This window comes from Somniosus microcephalus, unplaced genomic scaffold, assembly GCF_052327205.1.
Source record: "Somniosus microcephalus isolate GS21.2 unplaced genomic scaffold, FLI_Smic_1.0 unresolved_chr4, whole genome shotgun sequence".
Classification (NCBI taxonomy): domain Eukaryota; kingdom Metazoa; phylum Chordata; class Chondrichthyes; order Squaliformes; family Somniosidae; genus Somniosus; species Somniosus microcephalus.
The window spans coordinates 34,923,731-34,951,375 of NW_028225182.1; the positions used below are offsets into that span (position 1 = coordinate 34,923,731).

The 27,645-nt window shown below is 51.8% G+C and overlaps 1 protein-coding gene across 3 annotated transcripts in view; it reads left to right on the plus strand.

Annotated features, from left to right (window-relative positions):
* Positions 1–27,645, plus strand: part of neurl4 (neuralized E3 ubiquitin protein ligase 4) — a 115,637-nt gene that overhangs the window by 23,133 nt on the left and 64,859 nt on the right. For all 3 annotated transcript variants that reach the window (XM_085977285.1, XM_085977284.1, XM_085977286.1), the window contains exons 3-7: positions 5,055–5,120; positions 12,749–13,017; positions 16,617–16,728; positions 20,919–21,007; positions 22,871–22,943. In XM_085977285.1, the coding sequence (XP_085833411.1) occupies positions 5,055–5,120; positions 12,749–13,017; positions 16,617–16,728; positions 20,919–21,007; positions 22,871–22,943 (609 nt within the window). The remainder of the gene's footprint in view (positions 1–5,054; positions 5,121–12,748; positions 13,018–16,616; positions 16,729–20,918; positions 21,008–22,870; positions 22,944–27,645) is intronic.

The window sequence follows — 27,645 nt, forward strand, 5'->3', positions numbered from 1 at the left end:
TCCCATCTTAGTATCATCTGCAAACTTTGATATGTTACACTCGGTCCCCTCCTCCAAATCGTTAATATAGATTGTAAAGAGTTGGGGACCCAGCACTGACCCCTGCGGAACACCACTAGTTACTGATTGCCAGTCTGAGAATGAACCATTTATCCCAACTCTCTGCCTTCTGTTAGATAGCCAATCCTCTATCCATGCCAGAATATTACCCCCAATCCCGTGATTTTTTATCTTAAGCAATAATCTTTTGTGTGGCACCTTGTCAAATGCCTTTTGGAAGTCTCAATACACTACGTCCACTGGTTCCCCTTTATCCACCCTATAAGTTACTTCCTCAAAGAACTCCAGCAAATTTGTCAAATATGACTTCCCCTTCATAAAACCATGCTGACTTTGTCCTATTAAATTATGATTATCCAAATGTCCTGTTACTGTCTCCTTAATAATGGACTCCAAAATTTTACCTACCACAGATGTTAGGCTAACCAGTCTATAGTTTCCAGCCTTCTGTCTACTGCCCTTTTTAAATAAGGGTGTTACATTAGCAGTTTTCCAGTCTGCCGGGACCTTTGCCGAGTCCAGGGAGTTTTGGAAAATTATTACCAATGCATCCACAATCCCTACCGCCACTTCCCTCAAGACCCTAGGATGTAAGCCATCAGGTCCAGGTGATTTATCCGCCTTGAGTCCCATTATTTTACCGAGTACCACTTCCTTAGTGATTTTGATCGTGTTTAGCTCCTCTCCCCCTTTAGCCCCCTGTTTGTCCGGTGTTGGGATATTCTTAGTGTCTTCTACTGTAAAGACTGATATAAAATATTCATTCAGTGTTTTTGCCATCTCCATATTTCCCACCATTAATTTCCCGGTCTCATCCTCTAAGGGACCAACATTTACTTTAGCCACCCTTTTTCTTTTTATATAACTATAAAAACTCTTACTATCTGTTTTTATATTTTTTGCTAATTTACTTTCATAATCTATCTTCCCTTTCTTAATCAATCTTTTTGTTATTTTTTGCTGTCTTTTAAAGTTTTCCCAATCCTCTATCCTCCCACTAGATTTGGCTACCTTATAGGCCCTTGTTTTTAGTCGAATACTATCCTTAATTTCTTTACTTAGCCACGGATGGCTGTCTTTTCTTTTACACCTTTTTCTTCTCAGTGGAATATATATTTTTTGGAAGTTGTAAAATAACTCCTTAAATGTACACCACTGATCATGTATCGTCTTACCCTTTAATCTATTTTCCCAATCCACTCTACTCAATTCCGCTCTCATACCTTCATAGCCTCCTTTATTCAAGCTTAGCACGCTTGTTTCAGATCCAACCTTCTCACCCTCTAATTGAATATGGAATTCAACCATGTTATGGTCACTCATTCCAAGGGGATCCTTTACTAGGACATTTTTAATTAATCCCATCTCGTTACACAGGACCAGATCTAAGGTTGCTTGCCCCCTGGTCGGTTCAGTTACATACTGCTCAAGAAACCCATCCCTAATACACTCAATGAACTCATCCTCAAGGCAGCCCTGCTGAATTTGATTTGTCCAATTAATATGATAGTTAAAATCCCCCATAATTATAGATGCTCCCTTATTACAAGCCTCAACTATTTCCTGACTGATACTCCGTCCAACAGAGTTGCCACTGTTCGGAGGCCTATAGACTACGCCCACTAGTGTTTTTTTCCCCTTATTATTCCTTACCTCCACCCAAACTGTTTCATTATCCTGATCTTTTGACCCAATATCATTTCTCTGTATTACAGTGATTCCTTCCTTTATTAACATAGCCACCCCACCTCCCCTTCCTTCCTGCCTGTCCTTCCTGATCGTTAAATAACCTGGTATGTTTAATTCCCAGGCATTGTCACCCTGCAGCCATGTTTCTGTAATGGCCACAAGATCATACCCATATGTAGTTATTTGTGCCATTAACTCGTCTATTTTGTTACGAATGCTACGTGCATTCAGATAGAGAACTTTCAAAGATGTTTTGTGACACTTAGTTCCTGCTTTTGCCCTTTTTATTACTTTACCTTTTACTCCATACCTTCTGCCCCTTCCTGACACGCTCTGGTTTTTAATTTCCCCACTGCTACCTAAGTCTATGACCTTCTCTGTTGTCATTTTTATTATTTGCTCTCTAGGAACCTCCCCCCAACTAGTTAGTTTAAAGCCCTCTCTACAGCCCTAGTTATATGATCCGCCAGGACTCTAGTCCCAGCACTGGCCAAGTGAAGCCCATCCCAACGGAACAGCTCCCTCCTGCCCCAGTACTGGTGCCAGTGTCCCAGGAAGCAAAACCCATTTCTCCCACACCAGTCTTTGAGCCACGCATTTAACTCTCTAATTTTATTTGTCCTAGACAAATTCGCTCGTGGCTCAGGTAATAATCCAGAGATTATTACCCTTGTGGTTCTGCTTTTTAATTTGACCCCTAGCTGCTCAAACTCCCTCAGCAGAACCTCCTTCCTTGTCCTATCTATGTCGTTGGTACCAACATGGACCACGACAACTGGATCCTCCCCCTCCCACTCCAAGTTTCTCTCCAGTCCAGAGGAGATGTCCTTAACCCTGGCACCGGGCAGGCAACCCAGCCTTCGGGACTCTCGCTCTCGGCTGCAAAGAATTCTATCTATCCCCCTAACGATACTATCCCCTACCACTACAACATTTCTTTTAACTCCCCCCCCCCCCCCCCCCCACTTGAATGGCCCCCCGCTCCATGGTGCTGTGGTCAGGTTGCTCATCCTCCCCGCAGTCCCTGCTCCTGTCCCCACAGGGAGTAAGAGCCTCGAACCTGTTGGACAAGTGCAAGGGCTGCGGCTCCTCCAACACTACCTCCTGGATCCCTGTACCTGCCTCACTCCTAGTCACACCATCCTGACCCTGGTCACGGACTACATCTGAATTAATTACTCTAATTGGTGTGAATACCTCGTGATACACAGAGTCCAGGTAACTCTCCCCCTCCCTGATGTGTCTCAGTGTTTGAAGCTCGGACTCCAGCTCTTCAACACGGAGCCGGAGTTCATCGAGCAGCCAACACTTACTGCACATTTGCTTTAGATCGCTCTTTTTTTCCCATTTTAAAAACAAAGATACATTGTCGAATTCTTGCTAAGTTTTAATGTTATCTCTCTATTCCAATGTCGTCTCTCTATTCCAGTGTTATCTCTCTATTCCAACATTCTCCCTCTCTCCCCACGTTCTCCCTCTCGCCCCACGTTCTCCCTCTCTCCCCACGTGTTCTCTCCCTCTCTCCCCACGTGTTCTCTCCCTCTCGCCCCACGTTCTCCCTCTCTCCCCACGTGTTCTCTCCCTCTCTCCCCACGTGTTCTCTCCCTCTCGCCCCACGTTCTCCCTCTCTCCCCACGTGTTCTCCCCCTCTCTCCCCGCGTGTTCTCTCCCTCTCTCCCCGCGTGTTCTCCCCCTCTCTCCCCGCGTGTTCTCCCCCTCTCTCCCCGCGTGTTCTCCCCCTCTCTCCCCGCGTGTTCTCCCCCTCTCTCCCCGCGTGTTCTCCCCCTCTCTCCCCGCGTGTTCTCTCCCTCTCTCCCCGCGTGTTCTCCCCCTCTCCCACGTGTTCTCCCCCTCTCTCCCCGCGTGTTCTCCCCCTCTCTCCCCGCGTGTTCTCCCCCTCTCTCCCCGCGTGTTCTCCCCCTCTCTCCCCGCGTGTTCTCCCCCTCTCTCCCCGCGTGTTCTCTCCCTCTCTCCCCACGTGTTCTCCCCCTCTCTCCCCGCGTGTTCTCCCCCTCTCTCCCCGCGTGTTCTCCCCCTCTCTCCCCACGTGTTCTCCCCCTCTCTCCCCACGTGTTCGGCCCCCCCCTCTCCCCACGTGTTCGGCCCCCCCTCTCCCCGCGTGTTCTCCCCCCCCCTCTCCCCGCGTGTTCTCCCCCCCCCTCCCCGCGTGTTCGGCCCCCCCCCTCCCCGCGTGTTCTCCCCCCCCCTCCCCGCGTGTTCGGCCCCCCCCCTCCCCGCGTGTTCTCCCCCCTTCTCCCCGCGTGTTCTCCCCCCCCCCCCCTCCCCGCGTGTTCTCCCCCCCCCCCCTCCCCGCGTGTTCTCCCCCCCCTCCCCGCGTGTTCGGCCCCCCCCTCCCCGCGTGTTCGGCCCCCCCCCCTCCCCGCGTGTTCGGCCCCCCCCCCTCCCCGCGTGTTCGGCCCCCCCCTCCCCGCGTGTTCGGCCCCCCCCCCCTCCCCGCGTGTTCGCCCCCCCCCCTCCCCGCGTGTTCGGCCCCCCCCCCTCCCCGCGTGTTCGGCCCCCCCCCTCCCCGCGTGTTCGGCCCCCCCCCCCTCCCCGCGTGTTCGGCCCCCCCCCCCTCCCCGCGTGTTCGGCCCCCCCCCCTCCCCGCGTGTTCGGCCCCCCCCCCCTCCCCGCGTGTTCGGCCCCCCCCCCCTCCCCGCGTGTTCGGCCCCCCCCCCCTCCCCGCGTGTTCGGCCCCCCCCCCCTCCCCGCGTGTTCGGCCCCCCCCCCCCTCCCCGCGTGTTCGCCCCCCCCCCCCCTCCCCGCGTGTTCGCCCCCCCCCCCCCCCCCCCCGCGTGTTCGGCCCCCCCCCCCCTCCCCGCGGCCCCCCCCCCCCCTCCCCGCGTGTTCGGCCCCCCCCCCCCTCCCCGCGTGTTCGGCCGGATGCACCGCATTCTGGTACAGGCTGTGGAGCGATTTGAAGACGGAGACTTTAGAAGTAGTTTTCCGTGCAGTGGGACCCGCTACGCTTGAGGGGAGCGCAGTATGTTGTACTGGCCGCATGCCCCACGTAACACCGTTTATCGAGACGGAGACCCATCGAGGAGGACACCAGGCGACGTGGGCCTTGAGCTGACCGGATTAGAGTCTTGGCAGTGCCTGGGGTCCCCGGTAACGGGTGCGGAGAAGGAAGCTGAGCTCGGTAACAGGGTTGTGGAGTTGAGTCTCTGGACATTCTGGCTGCAGGTGGCGAGGATTGCATGACAAGGTGCCGGGGTACTTCACTCCTGTGTTAACCCTCTTGTACCTTGTTCTCTCTTTCTTTTTGTTCCCTCCCTCCCTCTCTCTCTCTCTCCGGATTTCAGCTCTCAACATTCCTCGGAGTTGCAGCCGTCCAGATAAATTTGCGAATGGTCTGGAATCAGAAAATGGTGAGATGAAAGTTGAGCTCGTGTCTGTGCTGCTCCTGCGCTGTCTTCGCCCCGTTTGGTGGGAGGGTTCATTAGATCGAAGGAGACGCACATTTTATATTAGACCTGAAAGCGGTCTTTCCTATTGTGCCCTCCCCTGCACGTCCCCCCCACCCTGGGCCACTGTCTCCTTCCCCCTCCCTCCTCGCCTGTCCTTTCCCTCCCTCCCTCGCCTGTCCTTTCCCTCCCTCCCTCGCCTGTCCTTTCCCTCCCTCCCTCGCCTGTCCTTTCCTCCCTCCCTCGCCTGTCCTTTCCCTCCCTCCCTCGCCTGTCCTTTCCCTCCCTCCCTCGCCTGCCCTTTCCCTCCCTCCCTCGCCTGCCCTTTCCCTCCCTCCCTCCCTCGCCTGTCCTTTCCCTCCCTCCCTCGCCTGTCCTTTCCCTCCCTCCCTCGCCTGTCCTTTCCCTCCCTCCCTCGCCTGTCCTTTCCCTCCCTCGCCTGTCCTTTCCCTCCCTCCCTCGCCTGTCCTTTCCCTCCCTCCCTCGCCTGTCCTTTCCCTCCCTCCCTCGCCTGTCCTTTCCCTCCCTCCCTCGCCTGTCCTTTCCCTCCCTCCCTCGCCTGTCCTTTCCCTCCCTCCCTCGCCTGTCCTTTCCCTCCCTCCCTCGCCTGTCCTTTCCCTCCCGCCCTCGCCTGTCCTTTCCCTCCCTCCCTCGCCTGTCCTTTCCCTCCCTCCCTCGCCTGTCCTTTCCCTCCCTCCCTCGCCTGTCCTTTCCCTCCCTCCCTCGCCTGTCCTTTCCCTCCCTCCCTCGCCTGTCCTTTCCCTCCCTCCCTCGCCTGTCCTTTCCCTCCAGCCCTCGCCTGTCCTTTCCCTCCCGCCCTCGCCTGTCCTTTCCCTCCAGCCCTCGCCTGTCCTTTCCCTCCCTCCCTCGCCTGTCCTTTCCCTCCCTCCCTCGCCGGTCCTTTCCCTCCCTCCCTCCCTCGCCGGTCCTTTCCCTCCCTCCCTCCCTCGCCGGTCCTTTCCCTCCCTCCCTCCCTCGCCGGTCCTTTCCCTCCCTCCCTCCCTCGCCGGTCCTTTCCCTCCCTCCCTCCCTCGCCGGTCCTTTCCCTCCCTCCCTCCCTCGCCGGTCCTTTCCCTCCCTCCCTCCCTCGCCGTCCTTTCCCTCCCTCCCTCCCTCGCCGGTCCTTTCCCTCCCTCCCTCCCTCGCCGGTCCTTTCCCTCCCTCCCTCCCTCGCCGGTCCTTTCCCTCCCTCCCTCCCTCGCCGGTCCTTTCCCTCCCTCCCTCCCTCGCCGGTCCTTTCCCTCCCTCGCCGGTCCTTTCCCTCCCTCGCCGGTCCTTTCCCTCCCTCCCTCCCTCGCCGGTCCCCTCCCTCCCTCGCCGGTCCCCTCCCTCCCTCGCCGGTCCCCTCCCTCCCTCCTCGCCGGTCCGGTCCTTTCCCTCCCTCCCTCCCTCGCCGGTCCTTTCCCTCCCTCCCTCCCTCGCCGGTCCTTTCCCTCCCTCCCTCCCTCGCCGGTCCTTCCCCTCCCTCCCTCCCACCCTCGCCTGTCCTTTCCCTCCCTCGCCTGTCCTTCCCCTCCCTCCCTCCCTCCCTCGCCTGTCCTTCCCCTCCCTCCCTCCCTCGCCTGTCCTTCCCCTCCCTCCCTCCCTCGCCTGTCCTTCCCCTCCCTCCCTCCCTCGCCTGTCCTTCCCCTCCCCCCCTCCCTCGCCTGTCCTTCCCCTCCCCCCTCCCTCGCCTGTCCTTCCCCTCCCCCCCTCCCTCGCCTGTCCTTCCCCTCCCCCCCTCCCTCGCCTGTCCTTCCCCTCCCCCCCTCCCTCGCCTGTCCTTCCCCTCCCTCCCTCCCTCGCCTGTCTTTTCCCTCCCTCCCTCCCTCACCTGTCCGTCCTTTCCCTCCCTCCCTCGCCCTCCTCATGGCTGATCTTCTACCTCAAGTCCACTTTCCCGCCCTGTCCCCCTATCCCTTGATTCCCCTATAGTCCAAAAATCTGTCCATCTCAACCTTGAATATACTGAAAGTCTCGGCATCCACTGCCCTCTGGGGTAGAGAATTTCAAAGATTCACCACCCTCTAAGTGACGAAATTTCTCCTCCTCATGTCTTAAATGGCCGACCCCTTATCCTGAGACTGTGCCCCCTAGTTCTAGACTCTCCAGCCAGGGGAAACAATCTTTCAGCATCTACCCTGTCAAACCCTCTCAGAATCTTATATGTTTCAATGAAATCGCCTCTCCTCTAAACTCGAGAGTATAGGCCCAATCTGCTCAATCTCCCCCATAGGGCAACCCTCTCATCCCAAGAATCAACCTAGTCCGCTCTAGTCATTTCATCTCATTTCTGTTTGTGGGATGTTGCTGTGTACATATTAGCTGCTCTGTTTTCTTACATAACTGCAGTGACTGTATTGAAAAGTAATTCATTGACTTTGGACTGTCTCAAGGCCATGAAGCTACTACAGTAGTAAGTACTTCTATCGCGCCTTATCGCAACAACAACTTGCTTTTATATAGCGCCTTTAACGGACGAAAAATATCCCAAGGTGCTTCACAGGACATAAAATGGATGCCGAGTGTAGGAGGTTCAGTTCCTGTTCTCTCTCCGCCCCCCCCCCCCCCCCCCCCACTTTACAGACAGTTCTTGGACTTCAGGATTTACAAGAACAAAATACGCACAGCACAGGGTTTGGCTCAACCTTCGATTTGTTCGTTTATTGAACTCTCAAAATTCCCCCTCCCAGGACAAACCCCTCTGTGATTTGACCGGATAACACAAAACCCACAATACAAAACCCACACACAAGGTTACCTGAAACTGACACGAAATACCAGTTCAAACTCTTCCGCAGTTTAACTGAACCTAACACGAAATCCCACAGCACAAACCCTTCCGCGATTCGACTGCTACTTACAAAGTTACCCAGACAAATCCCTCTGCGATTTGACCGACACTTCCAATCGCTCATACAGCTGGTCGTCCTGGTGTTGATTGTAGGCCCGGATGAGGTGATCAAACCTTCTGTCCTCCAGCCGACAGCAGCCCCCCACTGTGAAGTTGCCCTCTTTTATGAAGATACCTATCACGATATCTCGAACGTATTTCCTGTTGTAACGTCTGATGGTTAACTCCTTTCAATTATGAGATTATTCCACCCCCTGGTCTGCACCGGACCGGACGGACCTGGTCAGTTCTCGAGCTGTTTAAACAATGCAACCTTTCAATGGTACACAAGATTCCTGAATCCAAAGTTAACGCATGTGTGAATGTCCCTCTTCTTCTTGGCAGGAACCATTCAGATGGCAATGGCCATCGTCCGGTACTATTGTCTATGCTGATGGCATTCTCAATACAGGTAGACTATCCTTTATCCGAAAACCTTGGGACCAGCTGTGTTTCGGTTTTTGGAATTTTTCGGATTTCAGACGGTTTTCATCTCCGTATCTGACAACAAACACTGTTGCTTAGCAACAGCTTGTAAACACTCGGGCCCTGCCTTGGAAGCGTCTCTGAAGCTGTTGCTAAGCTACAGAGACTCTTTCCACAGCCTGACTGTTTTATAAAAAATTTTAAAAAAAATGCTAGGGGAAGTAAAAAATGCTAGGGGAAGGAAAAAAACCTAACAAAACGGCTGCTGATTTCTGCCGTTAGATCGAGGTTTCTGGCTCCCCCTGCTCCCTATCTGAATTCCTTGACTTAGCGGGGGTCTGGGGCTCGACTGCCGCCGCCAGTTGTGGGAAAGCCGGATATCGTCTGACTCCTACACTAAGCTGGCCCGCAAATCAGGTCGGGTGGGGGGGAGGAAGAAAAGACTATCGGACGGGCCGCTGTATTGTTGGGTTCACTCTCCCGGTACCTCCTTCACACTGCCCGGCTCGGCCTGCAATCTCCTACCCAGGAGGGAACTCTGTGACCCTCTGCCCTGCTCACAGGGAAAGGCAGAGCTCCCGGACCACTCCTGTCATGTTTGGCGCCACTCGGGTCATGTCGTGCGCACGACTTACGCTCCACGAAAAAACTTTCGGTTTTTAGAGGTTTTCGGTTTTCGAAAGTGCGGATGAAGGATAGTCTACTTGTACCTTGCTTGTATTGAATCGATGGCTGTTGTCCTGTATCATTTGACTATGATAATGTCTTTTAACGAGCCATAGTTTCATTGCAATGTTTGAATTAACCCCTTACTGCATAGCCCACTTCTGTGTGCTGAGGTATGGCTTTTATATTTCCATGGGTTTGGGGTTTTTTATATTCCATAAATTTTACAGTTGAGTGGGGGGGGGCGGGCGGAGGAACAGATCCTACACGAGCCAAAGAAAGAGATATGGGGAGGGGGTGGGGCGTGGTCAGAGGTGGGTTTTACGAAGGCTCTTAAAGGAGAGGGGGCGGCAGAGAAATTTCGGGGAGAGATTGAGGCCTAGTCATTTGAAGGGGTGGCCACCAATGGCAGGGTGAAGTGAGGGATGCACAAGAGGCCAGCGTTGGAGGGGCGGAGAGTTCTGCCGAACAACCGGGCTGGAGGAGGTTCCAGATAGCGGAAGGAGCAGCGTAATAAAGGGATTTTAATCACTAGAATTTTAAATTGGCGGTGTCGGGGGACCGAGAGCCAGTGGAGATCAGTGAGCACAAGGGGTGGTGGTGCCAGTTGGGATACGGGCAGCACAGCTTTGGTTGAGCTGAGGTTTATGGAGGATGGGAGGCCAGCCAGGAGGTCATTGGAATAGTCAAGTCTAATGTGACAAAGGTATGGATGGGGGTTTCAGCAGCAGATGGGCTGGGATGGAATTATCGAATGATACAGCACAGAAGGTGGCCATTTGGCCCATCGTACCTTTGAAAGAGCTATCCCATTAGTCACCCTCCTCTGCTCTTTCACCATAGCGCAGCAAATTTTTCCTTTTCAAGTATTTATCCAATTCTCTTTTGAAAATTACTATTGAATCTGCTTCCACCGCCCTTTCAGGCAGCGCATTCCAGATTATAACCACTCGCTGTATAAAGTAAATTCTCCTCCTCTCCCCCTTTGGTTCTATTGACAATTACAGGAAACTTTGTGCTATCCGGCACCGACGGGACCGAGCTGTTGCCGTCCCATCAAAACTGCCGGACAAACCAGGGCTAATGTTAAAACATACGGCAGCTTTTGAGCTCCGTATCTAGCAACAAACCCTGTTGCTTCTAAACAGTCGGCCGTAGCTTGCAAGCGTCTCTGTAGCTAAGCAACAGCTTTAGCTAGACCTTGCAGAGCCTGACTAGTGGGGGAAAAAAAGCAACGAAAAGAAAAAAAACTTACTGAACCGACTCCTGAATTTTGCCGGTGGCTTGAGCATTCCGGACAGTTAACCTCCGGATAAACCAAAGTTTCCTGTACCTTAAATCTGTGTCCTCTGGTTACTGACCCTTCTGCCACTGGAAACAGTTTCTCTCCTCTTCAAGATTTTCAACACCTCTATCAAATCTCCCCTTAACCTTCTCTGCTCCAAGAACAACCACCCCGGTTTCTCCAGTCTCTCCACTAGAAAGGGGCAGAGGTGGGTGATGTTGCGGAGGTAGGCGGTCCTGTGATGGAGAGGATAAGGGATCAGAAGCTCAGCTCGGGGTCGAAGAGGATGCTGAGGTTGTTACTTCAACCCGAGACAGTGCCCAGTGGATAAGGATGGACTCCACGGCCAGGGTTTGTGTGGGGGGCCAAAGACAATAGCTATGGTCTTAACGAGTGTTTAACGGGAGGAAATTGCAGCTCATCCTAGACTAGATGTCGGATAAGCAAAGGAGGTGGTGGAGAGATAGAGCTGGGTTTCATCAGCGTGCAGGTGGAAGCTGACCGCACATCTTCGGATGATGTTACAGGAAACTTTTTTTTATCCGGCACCGACGGGACCGACGTGGTGCCGGTTCATCAAAAATTCCGGATAACTGAAAGCTATAGTAAAAGATACGGAGCTGAGAGCTCCGTATAAAACAACAAATCCTGTTGCTTAGCAACAGCTTCAGAACAATGGCCACAAGTTCCAAGCGTCTCTGTAGCTTAGCAGCAGCTGCAGCCACACCCTTGCACAGCAACAGATCGAGGAAGGCAAGTAATAAAACTTACCTGAACCTACTCCTGAATTTTGCCGGTTAACCGAGATTTCCGGTTATTTAGGTGCCGGTAAATCGAAAGTTTCCTGTAGTGAGGGGCAGCGTGTGGATGAGAACTAGGTGGGGGAGGCCATGGATAGATCCTTGGGGGACTCCAGAGACTGGGCGGGAAGAGAAACCATTACTGACTCTGGCTACGATTGGATAGGTAAGAGTGGAACCAGGTGAGGGCAGTCTGACTGAGCCGGAAGAGGATGGTTTGGTCGATCATGTCAGAAGCTGCTGAGGTGACGAGAAGGGTGAGGAGGGATAGTGCACTACAGTCACAGCGGATGTCATTTGTGACTTTGACTAGGGCCCTTTCAGTCCTGTGGCGGAGGCAGAGACCTGATTTGAAGAGATTCAAACATGGAGTTGTGGGAAAGGATTTGGAAGGTGACCACACGTTCAAAGACTTCGGAGTGGGGCTGGAGATGAGGCAAGTACAAGTGAGGTCACGGGCTTTAAGCTGCGCGGGCCGGTGAGCCAGCTTTTAAATAGAAAAATCGCGCATGCGCGGAATTTTAAATGGCCCATTAAAGGGGCTGCGCAGGCCAAAAGAAAATTAGAGGGAACATCGGTCATGGACAACATTCCCTCTAAGTCACACAGCTCTTTCCCGGTCCCGCATAGCCCGGGACCGGCTTTTCCAACTTTAAGTTTCACGCATATGCGAAACTGTGAATGGCCCTTAAAAAAAAAAAAAAAAAAAAAAAAAAAAAAATTTGGAGAGCATTGGTTGGAATTTTTTTTGAGGAGAGGGGTGATGCTGGTGGTTTTGAAAGGGAGGGGGGGACAGTCCTTGAGGAGAGGGAAACATTTACAATGTCAGCTAGCAATGGGAGTTAGAAGGGGAAATTGGGCGGACAGCAATTTTGTAGAAATGGAGTCAAGAGCAGGAGATGGGTCTTGTGGGCAGGATGAACTTATGAGTATGAGGGGATGGGAGAGAAACTGGAGAAAGATGTGGGCCGAGGAGCCTGGTGAGGGAGGTTTGGCTTGATGGGGAAGGGCGGGATGCAGCTTAGGCAGATGAGCCGTTGGTCCTCCGTCTCAATGACAAAGAAGTCATTGAAGAAGGTGAGGGTAGAGGGGTTTAAGACGGTAGTGGAGAAGAGAAGCCGGAGGTTATCTTTGCTTCCCCGGGACGATCCTGGAGGACTGGGTGATTTTTTTTTCTGGCAGAGGAGGGCGAGGCTAATGGTCCTTGATGTGGTTCAGCCAGATCTTGTGGTGCATGGAGCAGCCAGTTGTGTGCCGGACTTGTGCTCCTCGAGGAAGGGAGCGACGATGGGGGCGGGGGCCCTACCAGGGGGCACTACGAGGATGGGAGAGATTCAAGGTTTGGCTGGGGTCAAGGGCATCTGGTGTACAGTGAGATTGGGAGTGGAGTGAACTGGTATCCAATGATGTGCCTCACTCAACGGAAAAGGAATGACAACTCCTTGCCTGAGCAATGCATGGAAAATCCTGTTTAATCTGTGCTGTGGTGTGGATTAATGGTTTAGACGGCTGGCTAGAGTGACAGAGACCTCTCTCTCTCCAGGTTTTGTGGGGATGGAGCTGTCTGACGTCGTGAACAACGCCATCCTCTCAGCCTACAGCGGCAGCTTGCTGAACGTCAGCCTGGGCAGCCCGCTGGACAGCGGCTGCTCGGTCACCTCCAACGACGCCCTGCTCTTCCACGAGAAGTGCGGCACGCTCATCAAGCTCAGCAACAACAACAAGACGGCGGAGCGCAGGCGACCGCTCGACGAGTTCAACAACGGGGTTGTCATGACCAACCGGCCGCTGCGGGACAACGAGATGTTTGAGGTGAGAGTGGCGGCCGGATTCCCCTGCACTGCTGGGTCTGACGGAGGCCCTCAATTAAACTGGGCTAAAACAATGGCCCCTTGCTCATTCCCATCATGTTTATCTTACTCTCCCACCCACTCCCGATCTCCATTACTTTGCCCAAAGTTGACCCCAGACAGCGCGTTGACCCTGTCCTCACCCAACCGTCGGCTGCACGTTCCGCCGGGTGTTCACTGATTGGCGATGAGGAGCAGACCCCAGGTCGGGGTGTGGGCATTGTTGGCAAGGCCTGCCTTTATCGGCCGATCCCTAGTTGCCCTGAGATCGGCGATGCTGGGCGGCCTTCTCCTTGGACTGCTGCTGTTTGATGCAACTGAGGGCAGTTAAGAATCAGCCATGTTGGTGGGAGTCTGCAGTCACTTATAGGATAGAAACATAGAAGATAGGAGCAGGAGTAGGCCATTCGGCCCCTTGAGCCTGCTCTGCCATTTAATGAGATCATGGCTGATCATCCAAACTCAGTGCCCTGTCCCTGCTTTCTCCCCATATCCCTTGATCCCTTTAGCCTGAAGAAATATATCTAACTCCTTCTTGAATATATTTAATGAATTGGCCTCAACTGTCTTCTGTGGTAGAGAATTCCACAGGTTCACCACTCTCTGGGTGAAGAAATTCCTCCTCATCTCTGTCCTAATTGGCTTACCCCTTATCCTTAAGACTGTGACCCCTGGTTCTGGACTCCCCGGCCATCGGGAACAGCCTTCCTGCATCTAGTCCTGTTAGAATTTTATAAGTTTCAATGAGATCCCCTCTCATTCTTCTAAACTCCAGCGAATACAAGCCCAATTGACCCAATCTCTCCTCATCCGTCATTCCTGCCATCCCAGGTATCAGCCTGGTGAATCTTCGCTGCACTCCCTCCATGGCGAGAACATCCTTCCTCAGATAAGGCGATCAAAACTGCACACAATACTGAAGGTGTGGTCTCACCAAGGCCCTGTACAACTGCAGCAAGACATCCTTGCTCCTGTACTCGAACCCTCTCGCTACGAAGGCCAGGATGGAGGGTTTCCTTCCCGAAAGGACATTCGTGAACCATTTGGTTTTTTACGATGTTCCAACAGTTTCGTGGTCACTTTTACTGATGTCCGCTCTTTATTTACAATTTTTTTTTTTTTAAAACAGAATTCAATTCTCAAAATGCCATGGTGGGATTTGATCTCCTGTTCTGTGGATTACTAGTCCAGCAACATAACCACGACACTACTGTACTCATTCTTTCTCTAGATGACAGGACAGCTCAACAAAGCATATGGGACCCTGGTCTTTATAAATAGAGACACAGTACAAAAGCCAGGAAGTTATGCTAAACCTATATAAGACCATAAGAAATAGGAGCAGGAATAGGCCACTTGGCCCCTCGAGCCTGCTCCGACTTTCAATAAGATCATGGCTGATCTTGGGCTCAAAGCCACTTCCCAGCCCGCTCCCCATAACCCTTCACTCCCTTATCTTGCAAAAATCTGTCTTTCTCCACCTTAAATGTATTTAATGACCCAGCCTCCACGGCTCTCTGGGGCAGAGAATTCCACAGATTTACGACCCTCTGAGAGAAGAAATTCCTCCTCATCTCAGTCCTAAAAGGGCGACCCTTTATTCTGAGACTGTGCCCCTGAGTTCTAGATTCTCCCACGAGGGGAAACATCCTCTCTGCATCTACCTTGTCGAGCCCCCTCAGTATCTTACATGTTTCAATAAGATCACCTCTCATTCTTCTAAATCCCAACCCTAACCCTAAATGCAACCTTTCCTCATAAGTCAACCCCCTCGTCTCTGGAATCAACCGAGTGAATCGTCTCTGAACTGCCTCCAAAGCAAGTATATCCTTCCTTCAATAAGGAGACCAAAACTGTACGCAGTACTCCAGGTGTGGTCTCACCAATACCCTGTACAGTTGTAGCAGGACTTCCCTGCTTTTATACTACATTCGTTCATCCCCAGCTGGTGTACTGTGTCCAATTCTGGGCACCACACTTTAGGAAGGACGTGAAGGCTTTGGAGAGGGTACAGAAGAGATTTACTAGAATGGTCCCAGGGATGAGGGATGACAGTTACATGAATAGACTAGAGAAGCTGGGGTTGTTCTCCTTGAAGCAGAGAAGGCTAAGAGGAGATTTGATAGAGGTGTTTAAAACCATGTAGGGTTCAGATAGAGTAAATAAAGAGAAACTGTTTCCAATGGCTGAAGGGTCGCTAGCCAGAGGGCACGGATTTAAGGTGATTGGCAAAAGAACCAGAGGTGACATGAGGAAAAACTTTTTAATGCAACAAGTGGTTCGGATTTGGAATGCACTGCCTGATAGCGTGGTGGATACAGATTCAGATGACCGGTTGGGCCGAATGGCCTGTGTCTGTGCCGTATATCCTATGTAGATTCAATAGTAGCCTTCACAAGGGAATTGGATAAATACTTAAAAGAGAAAAAATTGCAGGGATATGGGGAAAGAGTGGGGCTAACTGGATTGCTCTTCGAGGGAGAGCCGGCGCAGACTCGATGGGCCGAATGGCCTCCTTCTGTGCTCTCCTATTCTCTGATTCTATGTAAGTTGCTCCATTCAGCTGTCACACTCCAATTGGTGCTTCATCTGAAATTATCTGGCTCGGGAGAGACCGGGGATCAAAGGTTGGACCAGAGTGCCTTAGTGGACCGTGTCTGTATTCAGTGAGCCATTGGGAGGAGCGTGCTACACTCCAGCGTTTTCTCACTGCCTGGCTTGTGCTGTTTCTACTTGCTTTTTGTCTTTCTAGTGCCTTTTCACTGCCTGACTGAGATGATTTGGTTAGGTACCACAGACTAAAAGCAGAAGACAAGCCAGGCTTTCCCCCCCCCTCCCCATGGCACGTCAAAGCCATCCTATTTATATTGGAAAGTCTGTTCAACCAAGATGCAAGCAAATTCGATTATTAACGCATAACTCCCCAAGATGTCCAACATACAACATTCCAGGATGTCCAACACCGCACCCCTGCAGCGCAGCACCCCCACCATTTCACCATTCTCTCGCCGTGCCCCCTTACCCTTCCCTCACCCCCATCAGTTCTAATGGTGTGATAAACACTGGCTGAGGTCATTCAGAGCTGAATTGCTCAACAGGTGAAATGCCTGATTTTTCTCTCTTTTTTAAAAGCGTGATTACAGGAAACTCTCTTTTAACCGGCAGCTAAATATCCGGAAATCTCTTAACCGGCAAAATTCAGGAGTAGGTTCAGGTAAGTTTTACTATATATTAGTGGCCGTGTAACCGTGGTTCCTGCACCTGTGGCCGTGTAACCGGGACTCCTGCACCTGTGACCGTGTACGGGGCTCTCGTACCTTGGTAAGTATACCTCCCTGTAATCTGGACTTGTTGATCAACTCGCACCACGTCGGTGCCGGATAAAAAAAGAGTTTCCTGTATTAAGGTGAGTGTGAGGTTGCAGACATTCTGGCTCCTGTGTTGATAGGGCTGGGGGCAGTGTTGTCGCTGTGCAGCTTAGAGGGAACATTGGTTGGGAGGAGTTTCTCTATCCATTCCCAATGTAAAAGTTTCACTTCTTTTCCCCTCCCGCCTCCACAGATCCGGATCGACAAGTTGGTTGACAAGTGGTCTGGTTCCATCGAGATCGGCATCACCATGCACAACCCGAACAACCTGGACTACCCGGCAACGATGACCAATCTCCGATCAGGTCAGGAGCTCCTGCTTTGATGCCCTGTGCTGCGAATCGAAGATGCGTCGCCCTTGCACCCTCCGTAAACCCGAGCTCATCCAAAACTCTGCCGCCCGTGTCCTAAACCACACCGAGTCCCGTTCACCCATCACCCCCCCCCCCCGCCCCCCCCCGTGCTCGCTTACCTACATTGGCTCCCGGCCCCGCGACGCCTCATTTAAAAAATTCTCATCCTTGTTTTTAAATCCCTCTGCGACCTCGCCCCACCCCCCCCCCCCCCCCAAATCTCTCTAACCTCCAGCCCTATAACATTGAGATCTCTGCGCTCCTCCAATTCTGTCCTCTTGTGCATCCCCTGATTTTTATCACACCACCTGACATGAATCAGTCATTCATGAAAGAAAGACTTATGAAATAATACTGAGCAGCCTGCGGGTGGCGCTGTCCAGGGAGAGTATAAATACTCGGGCACAGGCCCAGCTTGCGCAGGACATTCTTAACAGGAACTAGTGAAGGACACAACTAGACCTCCATGTTGTAAAACAGTTGATTAAAGCTTTGTTTAACGCTTAGACCAAGTGCCTAGTAGTTTTCTTACGTCACCACCATTGGCAGCCGTGCCAATTCGGAATTCCCTCCCTGAAGCTCTCCGCCGCTCTCTCCTCCTTTATGACACTCCTCAAAACCTACCTCTTTGACCAAGCTTTTGCTCACCAGTCCTAATAGCTCCTTATGTGGCTCGGTGTCAGATTTTGTTTGATAATCGCTCCTGTGAAGCGCCTTGGGATGTTTTACTACATTAAATATGCAATATACTGTAAATGCAAGTTGTTGTTGTTGATGCAGTTCTGATCAGATGGAGAGAGATGTTTGGCCATCGAAGCACATAGACGTGCTTTTAATAAACATGCAAGTCGGCTCGGGTACTGGGCTTGAAGCCTGAAGAGCAGCTGCACTCTGTCTGACCGCAGCCAGTGTTTACTGAACATCAGTGTTTACTGATGGAATACTCTCCACTTGCCTGGATGAGTGCAGCTCCAACAACACTCAAGAAGCTCGACACCATCCAGGACAAAGCAGCCCGTTTGATTGGCACCCCATCCACCACCTTAAACATTCACTCCCTCCACCACCGGCGCACCATGGCTGCAGTGTGTACCATCTACAAGATGCACTGCAGCAACTCGGCAAGGCTTCTTCGGCAGCACCTCCCAAACCCGCGACCTCTTCCACCTAGAAGGACAAGGGCAGCAGGCGCATGGGAACACCACCACCTCCAAGTTCCCCTCCAAGTCACACACCATCCTGACTTAGAAATATATCGGCCAATCCTTTATCGTCGCTGGGTCAAAATCCTGGAACTCCCTCCCTAACAGCACTGTGGGAGCACCTTCACCACACGGACTGCAGCAGTTCAAGAAGGCGGCTCACCACCACCTTCTCAAGAGCAATTAGGGATGGGCAATAAATGCCGGCCTTGCCAACGAATTAAAAAAATAATAATATTTGTAGCCTCTGCGACTCCGATTCACAGTGGGAGCAGACTGTACTTGTGACATCGATCCGCGATACTACTTCGCCAATTTTCTCTTTGAAAGAAAGACTTGCATTTCTATAGCGCCTTTCACAACCTCAAGACGTCCCAAAGCGCTTCGCAGCCAATGAAGTACTTTTTGAAGTGTCGTCACTGTTGTAATGTAGGAAACGCGGTGCACGCCAAACTTGCACAAAGAGTTATGAAATAAATGACCAGATAATCTGATTTAGGTGTTGGTTGAGGGATAACTAGTGACCAGGACACCGGGGAGAACTCCCCCTGCTTGGTGAGACCGCACCTTGAGTATTGTGTGCAGTTTTGGTCGCCTTATCTGAGGATCTGAGGAAGGATGTTCTTGCCATGGAGGGAGTGCAGCGAAGATTCACCAGACTGATACCTGGGATGGCAGGAATGACGTATGAGGAGAGATTGGGTCGATTGGGCTTGTACTCGCTGGAGTTTAGAAGAATGAGAGGGGATCTCATTGAAACTTATAAAATTCTAACAGGACTAGACAGACTAGATGCAGGAAGGATGTTCCCGATGGCGGGGGAGTCCGGAACCAGGGGTCACAGTCTAAGGATAAGGGGTAAGTCATTCACGACAGAGATGAGGAGGAATTTCTTCACCCAGAGAGTGGTGAACCTGTGGAATTCTCTACCACAGAAGGCAGTTGAGGCCAATTCATTAAATATATTCAAGAAGGAGTTAGATATATTTCTTAAGGCTAAAGGGATATGGGGAGAAAGCAGGGACAGGGTACTGAATTTGGATGATCAGCCATGATCTCATTGAATGGTGGAGCAGGCTCGAGGGGCCGAATGGCCTACTCCTGCTCCTGTCTTCTATGTTTCTGCTATTCTTCCAGTAGTGCCCGTGGGATCTTCTACATCGACCTGAGCGGGTTCGGTTTAACGTCTCATCCGGAAGACGGCACCTCTGACAGTGCAGCACTCCCTCACCCCATTGCTGTTAGTGGGATCTTGCTGTGTGCAAATGGTTGCCGTGTTTCCTACATTACGACATTGACTACACTTGACACGCACTTAATTAGCTGCTGACCTTTGCAACGGGCATCGGCCGCCCTCCAATAGCCTTTCCTAGGTGGTCGTTCTTCACCCGCTAGCCCAAACAGTGAGCGCCAGCGGGCAGACTGGGGTATCGTGGTCGAGCCTGCTCCTTCCCCCGATGTCCTCACGTGCACTGCCCAAGAGGGGGCGCAGGATAGCAATCAAGCGCGCGCTGATTGTTTCCCGTGAACCATGGAAGTTCTGCACGGAAGGGGGCCATTTGGCCCATCGCTTCTGTGCCAGCTTTTGTTTGAACAATCCACAACTGCCCATTACCACCTGATCTTCCTCTGCTTCAAATACTGATCCAGTTTTCTCTTAAAAGATGCAATGGTCTCTGCCACAACCACTCCCTGTCGCAAAGCATTCCATGCCCCAACAACCTCCTCTCTCCGTGACCCTTTCAAATTCTAGTTGGACTCCCCAAACAGAGGAAATAGTCTTTCCCTGTGCATCCTGACATAAGAAAACTACTAGGCACTTGGTCTAAGCGTTAAACAAAGCTTTAATCAACTCTTTTACAACATGGAGGTCTAGTTGTGTCCTTCACTAGTTCCTGTTAAGAATGTCCTGCGCAAGCTGGGCCCATGCCTGAGTATTTATACTCTCCCTGGACAGCGCCACCCGCAGGCCGCTCAGTATTATTTCATCAGTCTTTCTTTCATGAATGACTGATTCATGTCACATCCCATCAAAATTAAAAACAATTTGTATGTTAATTCATAATTTAAAAAACCTCTTAAAATCTCCTCAGCCTTCCCTGGTCCAGTGGAAATAGTCCCATAGCTCAAGGCTCTCCTCATCATGTTTATAGTTTTCCTTTCCACCCCCTAGCTCTGAGACTTTTTAAAATATTAATCCTCAGGATGTGGGCATCGCTGGCAACATTTATTGCCCATCCCTAGTTGCCCTTGAGAAGGTGGTGGTGAGCTGCCTTGAACCGCTGCAGTCCGTGTGGTGAAGGTGCTCCCACAGTGCTGTTAGGGAGGGAGTTCCAGGATTTTGACCCAGCGACGATGAAGGATCGGCCGATATATTTCCAAGTTAGGATGGTGTGTGACTCGGAGGGGAATTTGGAGGTGGTGGTGTTCCCATGCACCTGCTGCCCATGTCCTTCTAGGTGGAAGAGGTGGCGGGTTTGGAAGGTGCTGCCGAAGAAGCCTTGGCGAGTTGCTGCAGTGCATCTTGTAGGTGGTGCACACTGCAGCCACGGTGGGCCGGTGGCGGAGGGAGTGAATGCGGCCTAACTGGAGCACTCCACTGCCCTAGGTGAAATCACCGAAGTCAGCACCAGACTGTCGGCCGATTTTGGGACCTGCTGGTCAGTGTGGCGCAGTACTGCACCGTGCCATGTTATTCAACCATCAGGGGACCGGACCTGTGCCGTTCAACCCCTGACCTCTGATTGTGTTAGGAGTGCAGCATTAAAGAGCAGAGGGGCAGTGGTGTGAGCGCACGGCGCCACTTCCAAACACATCTCGGCATTGTTACTCCTGATACACACCACAAAGAACGGTGTCGGTGCAGCAGGGCGGACAGGGTTGTGTGACTGACGGCTTTTGATCCCGGGAGCTGTGTGTTACACTCTCTTGTCGTTACAGGGACAATTATGATGAGCGGCTGTGGAATTCTGACCAACGGGAAGGGGACACGGAGGGAATACTGTGAGTTCAGCCTGGATGAGCTGCAGGTAATGGAGCTACTCCTCTCGCAGGAGCGCGTCAATGAGAGGGAGTCCAAAACTAGGGGCCATCTATACAAGATAGTCACTAATCAATCCCGTAGGGAATTCAGGAGAAACTTCTTTACCCAGAGAGTGGTGAGAATGTGGAACTCGCTACCACAGGGAGTGGTTGAGGCGAACAGCAGAGATGCATTTAAGGGGAAGCTGGATAAACACAGGAGGGAGAAAGGATTAGAAGGATACGCTGATGGGGTGAGATGAAGAGGGGTGGGAGCAGGCTCGTGTGGAGCATGAACACCGGGATGAACCAGTTGGGCCGAATGGCCTGTTTCTGTGCTAAACATTCTATGTATAAGGTGCCTTCGTTCCCAGTGTCCTACAGTGATGGGATTTTCCACTGGAGTTGGGGAAATGAGTGTCTCTGCCTCTATTGTCTGGGTGAGAGGCAATTACATAGGATGTACGGCGCAGAAACAGGCCATTCGGCCCAACCAGTCAATGCTCCACTCGAGCCTCCTCCCGTCTTTCCTCATCTAACACCATCAGCGTAACCCTCTATTCCCTTCTCCCTCATATGCTTGTCCAGCCTCCCCTTAAATGCATCGATACTATTCGCTTCAACCACTCCCTGTGGTAGCGAGTTCCACATTCTCGCCACTCTCTGGGTAAAGAAGTTTCTCCTGAATTCCCGATTGGATTCCCGTCTTAGATTGTTACCTTTACTTTTTTTTGGGGTGGGGGGGGGGGTGGTGGTGCGCAGTTTTTCCCCATTGTGAAGCCAGCAAGCGGCCTGGGCGGGACCTCCAGACCGCAACTCAACGGAAACATTGACGTCAAGGTGCTGAGGCACGCAGACTAGGAAGGCCGCAGCTTTGATCCCCGGCGTCTGCCGGCTTCGCTGACCTCGGGGGTCAGGGCGGCACTGGGCAGGGGCTCCGCAGTTGGTCTCGGTGCCAATGGGGCAGAGAGGAGGTGGAGCTCCTGCTGCCGCTCGCCATCCCGTGGGTCCTGAGCCAAGACACAATTCGGTGTTGCCCACTGCAGTTGAATAGCCGGTGCCCGCAGAACCGTATTTCAGCAAGAGTTGCTGACTTGCGTTTGGGGTGGGTGGGGGAAGAATCTATTTGACGTAGTAACAGAAAATGCTTGAAATTGGGGTCCTTGTACATGAGTCACGAAGTTGGCATGTTGGCCTTTATTGGAAGGGGGTGGAGTATAAGAAAGTCTTGCTGCAAGTGTACAGGGCTTTGGTGAGACCACCGCTGGAGTACAGAGTACTGTGGAGTAAGGAAGGATATACTTGCCTTGGAGGGGGCGCAAGAAAGGTTCGCCAGATTGATTCCTGGAATGAGGGGGCTGTCTTACGAGGAGAGACGGGCCTATATTCTCTCGAGTTTAGAAGAATGAGAGGTGATCTCATTGAAACATATAAAATTATTAGAGGGCTTGACAGGGTAGATGCTGAGAGGCTGTTTCCCCTGGCTGGGGATTCAGAACTAGGCGCCACAGTCTCCGAATAAGGGTTCGGCCATTTAGGACTGAGGTGAGGAGGAATTTCTTCACTCAGAAGGTGGTGAATCTTTGATATTCTCTACCCCAGAGGGCTGTGGAGGCTCAGTCTTTGAGTATATTCAAGACAGAGATCGATAGAATTTTGTGCGCTAAGGAAATCGAGAAATATTGGGATAGGGCGGGAAAGTGGAGTTGATGTATTGAATGGCGCAGCAGGCCCAAGGGCCTAGTTCTTATGAAATGCAGATCAGGCCTCTCAGCATCTGACAGAGAAAAAGTGGGAATCTTTATTTGAGTTCTGTTGAGCCTCAGGAAGAGTTCTCACTGTCTGAGAGTTGCTTTCCTTGTGTTCCGCAGGAAGGGGATCACATAGGACTCATGAGGAAGTCCAGTGGCGCTTTGCACTTTTATATCAACGGCATTGACCAAGGTAAGGCCTATTTTGCTGCTGTTGACCTCCGTTTAGTTTGGTCCGCTGCCCTTGCTGTCACTCGACTCGAAAGAGGTGCAAGTCCCTCTTGCGCAGAACTTGCAAAGAGTGTCTTTTACAGAGTGTGGTGGCACGGTGTGGTTTGGTTAGGGCCTGATCTCTCATACCAGCAAAGCCACATTGGCTTGGAACTGAAGGGAAAGAAAGAATTTATACAACCTCAGGGCATCCCAAAGCTCTCTGCAGCCAATGAAGTGATTTTGAAGTGTAGTCTCTTTCAACGAGGCACCCAATTTACGCACAGCAAGCTCTCACAAATAGAAAAGAGATGAATGACCAGCAATGTTGTTTAAGGGATAGCTATTGACCAGAACACTCTGGAGAGCTCCACTGATCATCTTCGAAATAGTGCCATGGGATCCATTTACATCCATCTGAGAGGGCAGACGGGGCCTCGGGTTTAATGCTTCATCTGAAAGACGCCACCTCCGACAGGGCAACGCTCCCTCAGCACTGCGCTGGGATTGTCAGCCGAGATTATGTGCCTGGAGTGGGACTTGAACCCCTGACCACCTGACTCAGAGGCGAGGGTGCTACCCAGTGAGCTAAAGCTAATACCTAATCTCTGTAATACACCTAATAGACCTGTAGTTGCCTTTGTCTGTTTTGGCCTTTTTAAAATCAACTGGTGCCGCTGCAGCATCTCCGTCATAATAATTGTCCTCGCCCCACAAATGTCCTACTGAGTCTGCCTCTCCGTTCTTGGCATAAATACCATCTATCTCCCCCCCCCCCCCCCCGCCCCGGCATTTGTTTGTTTCGAGTCTTTTGAGCTTGTCAAAGTTTCCCATCACACTGTTACATAGAAGATAGGAGCAGGAGTAGGCCATTCGGCCCCTCGAGCCTGCTCCGCTGTTCAATGCGATCATGGCTGATCATCCAAATTCAGTACCCTGTCCCTGCCTTCTCCCCATACCCCTTGATCCCTTTAGCCTTAAGAAATATATCCAACTCCTTCTTGAATATATTTACTGGCCTCTACTGCCTTCTGTGGTAGAGAATTCCACAGGTTCACCACTCTCTGGGTGATGAAATTCCTTCTCATCTCTGTCCTAAATGGCTTACCCCTTATCCTTAGACTGTGACCCCTGGTTCTGGACTCCCTGACCATCGGGAACATCCTTCCTGCATCTAGTCTGTCTAGTCCTGTCAGAATTTTATAGGTTTCAATGAGATCCCCTCTCATTCTTCTAAACTCCAGCGAGTACAAGTCCAATCGACCCAATCTCTCCTCATATGTCATTCCTGCCATCCCAGGTATCAGTCTGGTGAATCTTCGCTGCACTCCTTCCATGGCAAGAACATCCTTCCTCCGATAAGGCGACCAAAACTGCACACAATACTCAAGATGTGGTCTCACCAAGGCCCTGTACAACTGCAGCAAGACATCCTTGTTCCTGTACTCAAACCCTCTCGCTACGAAGGTTTCGGTCATCTCCGCTTGGAGAGGGCAGGTTGCTCGTGTCTTCCCTTGTGATACTTGGACGAAGGTCCACCCCACGCGACCTCCCCTGCTCAGTTCCACTCCTACCTGCCCCAGTGTCGCCGCCGCATCTCTGGCAACGCTTACTCCTCCTCCAGCCCCTGTACCGAGCACCCCAATCTTGACCCCCCCTCCACTTCCTCATTTACATGGTGCCCCCATATTATCCACAGACAGGTTTAGTTTCGATTTGTATGTCGACAAGAACATAAGGAATAGGAGCAGGAGTCGGCCATTTGGCCCCTCGAGCCTGTGCCACCATTCAATAAGATCAAGGCTGATCTGATCTTGGCCTCAACTCCACTTTCCCGCTCTCTCCCCGTACCCCTGGACTCCCCTGTAGTTCAAATATCTGTCTATCTCCACCTTGAATATATTCACTGACTCCGCCTCCACAGCTCTCTGGGGAAGAGAATTCCAAAGATTCACGACCCTCTGAGAGAAGAAATTCCTCCTCATCTCCGTCTTAAATGGGCGACCCCTTATTCTGAAACTATGCCCCCGAGTTCTAGATTCCCCCACGAGGGGAAACATCTTCTCAGCATCTACCTTGTCAAGCCCCCTCAGAATCTTATGTTCCAATAAGATCACCTCTCATTCTTCTAAACTCTAATGTGTATAGGCCCAACCTTTCCTCATAAGACAACCCCTTCATCTCAGGAATCAACCTAGTGAATCGTCTCTGCACTGCCTCCAATGCAAGTATATCCTTCCTTAAATAAGGAGACCAAAACTGTACGCAGTACTCCAGGTGTGGTCTCACCAACGCCCTGTGCAGTTGTAGCAAGACTTCCCTGCTTTTATACTCCATCCCCCTCGCAATAAAGGCCAACATTCCACTTGCCTTCCTAATTACTTGCTGTGCCTGCATGCTAACTTTTTGTGTTTCATGTGCGAGGACCCCCAGATCCCTCTGTACCAGTTCTGCCACTGCCCCTCTGCTCCATGACCACCTTTCTTCAAAGAACGAATGAGCGGAACTTGCTACAACTGCATGAGGGCAAGACTCGAGCCACCCGGTTTGGTTCCAAACCTATAGAATCATAGAATATTACAGCACAGAAGGAGGCCATTCGGCCCATAGTCATAACGGCACAGAAGGGGGCCATTCAGCCCATCGTGCCTGTGCCGGCTCTTTGAAAGAGCTGTCCCAATTTAGTCCCACTCCCCAGCTTTTTTCCCCCACAACGCTGCAGATTAGTCCTCCTCAAGTACATGCCTTTTGTAAAAGTGTCGTGGAACCTTTAACCGCTACGGGCCTTGTTACAGCATCGCATCTGAATGATAGCACTCCCTGTCGCTGCACTGAAGTGTCAACCGACACTATATATTCCAGTCCTAGAGGGAGGTTTGAACCCACAACCTCTGACTCGGAAGCTACCACTTGGCCACACTGGTTGTGACAAACACTGGCTCCTCCGGGATTTGAATCCATGACCTCTCGCAAACTCCAATCGTCAATCCCAAAGCGAGAATCCTCCCCCTCAACCAACTCGTCTTGTGGAACAACGTTGAGCCAGAGTGCGGGGAGTTTTATTCGACCTCCGAACAACTTCTCAAGTGAGTTATCGGGATATGGCAAGGGCCGCCTTTATTGGCCGGTTGCCCTGAAGTGCTTTGTTTTTACAGCCGAGTGTCTTGCCCCTTCAGAAGGCATCGTGAGTCCACCACATTGGGTGGGACTTGAGTCACGCGTAGGCCAGACCCGGCCGGGGCAGCAGCTTCCCTTCCCTGAATTGGTTGGATTTTCCCTTTGGGTATCGGCTCACAAGTGACCAAATATCACAACTTGGCATGGTGGGCACTTGAACTCACGAACCCTTGGGCTGCCAGTCTAGCACCGTAACCACCAGTCTCCCGTGCCCGTAAACATAGAAACATAGAAAACCAGGAGCAGGGGTCGGCCATTTGGCCCTTCAAGCCTGCTCCGCCATTCAATATGATCATGGCTGACCCTCTATCTCAATACCATATTCCCGCTCTCTCCCCATACCTCTTGATGCTTTTTGTGTCTGGAAATCTATCTACAGGAAACTTTCTGGTATCCGGCACGGACGGGACCGACGTGGTGCCGGTTCATCAACAATTCCGGATAACCGAACGCTATAGTAAAAGATACAGAGCTCAGAGCTCCGTATAAAGCAACAAACCCTGTTGCAGCTTCAAAACAATCGGCACAAGTTGCAAGCGTCTCTGTAGCTTAGCAACAGCTTTAGCTACACCCTTGCACAGCAACAAATGGAGTAAAAAAAAGTAACTAAAAGTAAAAAAAGTTACCTGAACCGACTCCTGAACTTTGCCGGTGGATAGAGCGTTCCGGTTATTTAGGGGCCGGTTAATCGAAAGTTTCCTGTACCTCCTTCTTAAATATATTCAGTGACTTGGCCTCCATAGCTTTCTGTGGTACAGAATTCCACCGGTTCACCACCCTCTGAGTGAAGAAATTTCTCCTCATCTCAGTCCTAAATGTCCTACCCCGTATCCTGAGACTGTGACCCCTCGTTCTAGACCCCCGCAAGCCAGGGGAAACATTCTCCCTGCATCCAGTCTGTCTCGCCCTGTCAGAATTTTAGACGTTTCCACGAGATCCCCTCTCATTCTTCTAAACTAGTGAATACAGGACTAGTCCAGTTAATACAGACCTTCTAAACTCTAGTGAATACGGCTTGCATGTCGTCGTGAAGCAGGCGGAGGATGGTGACAAACCTTTGAGGGCAGCCAAATTTGAGGAGGACATGCAAGCCGTGATCCTGACCAACAGATCCACCACAGACCCAATTCACGTACGGACCGGGGGTCAAGCAAGGCTGTGTCATCGCACCAACGCTCTTCTCGATCTTCCTTGCTGCAATGCTCCATCTCGCCCTCGGTAAGATCCCCGCTGGAGTGGAGCTAATCTACAGAGCAAATGGGAAACTGTTCAACCTCCGGTCAGCCAGAAGTGTTTGACGGTGGCACTGGGTGCATTGTCGTTCCTTCTCCCTCGAAGGTGCGCAAAAGGTCACCCTTCTCTCTCGTACTCTTGTAGATAACTCACGAACCCTTGGGTTGCCAGTCTAGCACCGTAACCACCAATCCCCCGTGCCCGAAAGGCTATAAGTGAGCCGGAAGCATTTGATTATGGCACTGTGGGCGCACTGTCGCTCTCCCTCGAAGGTG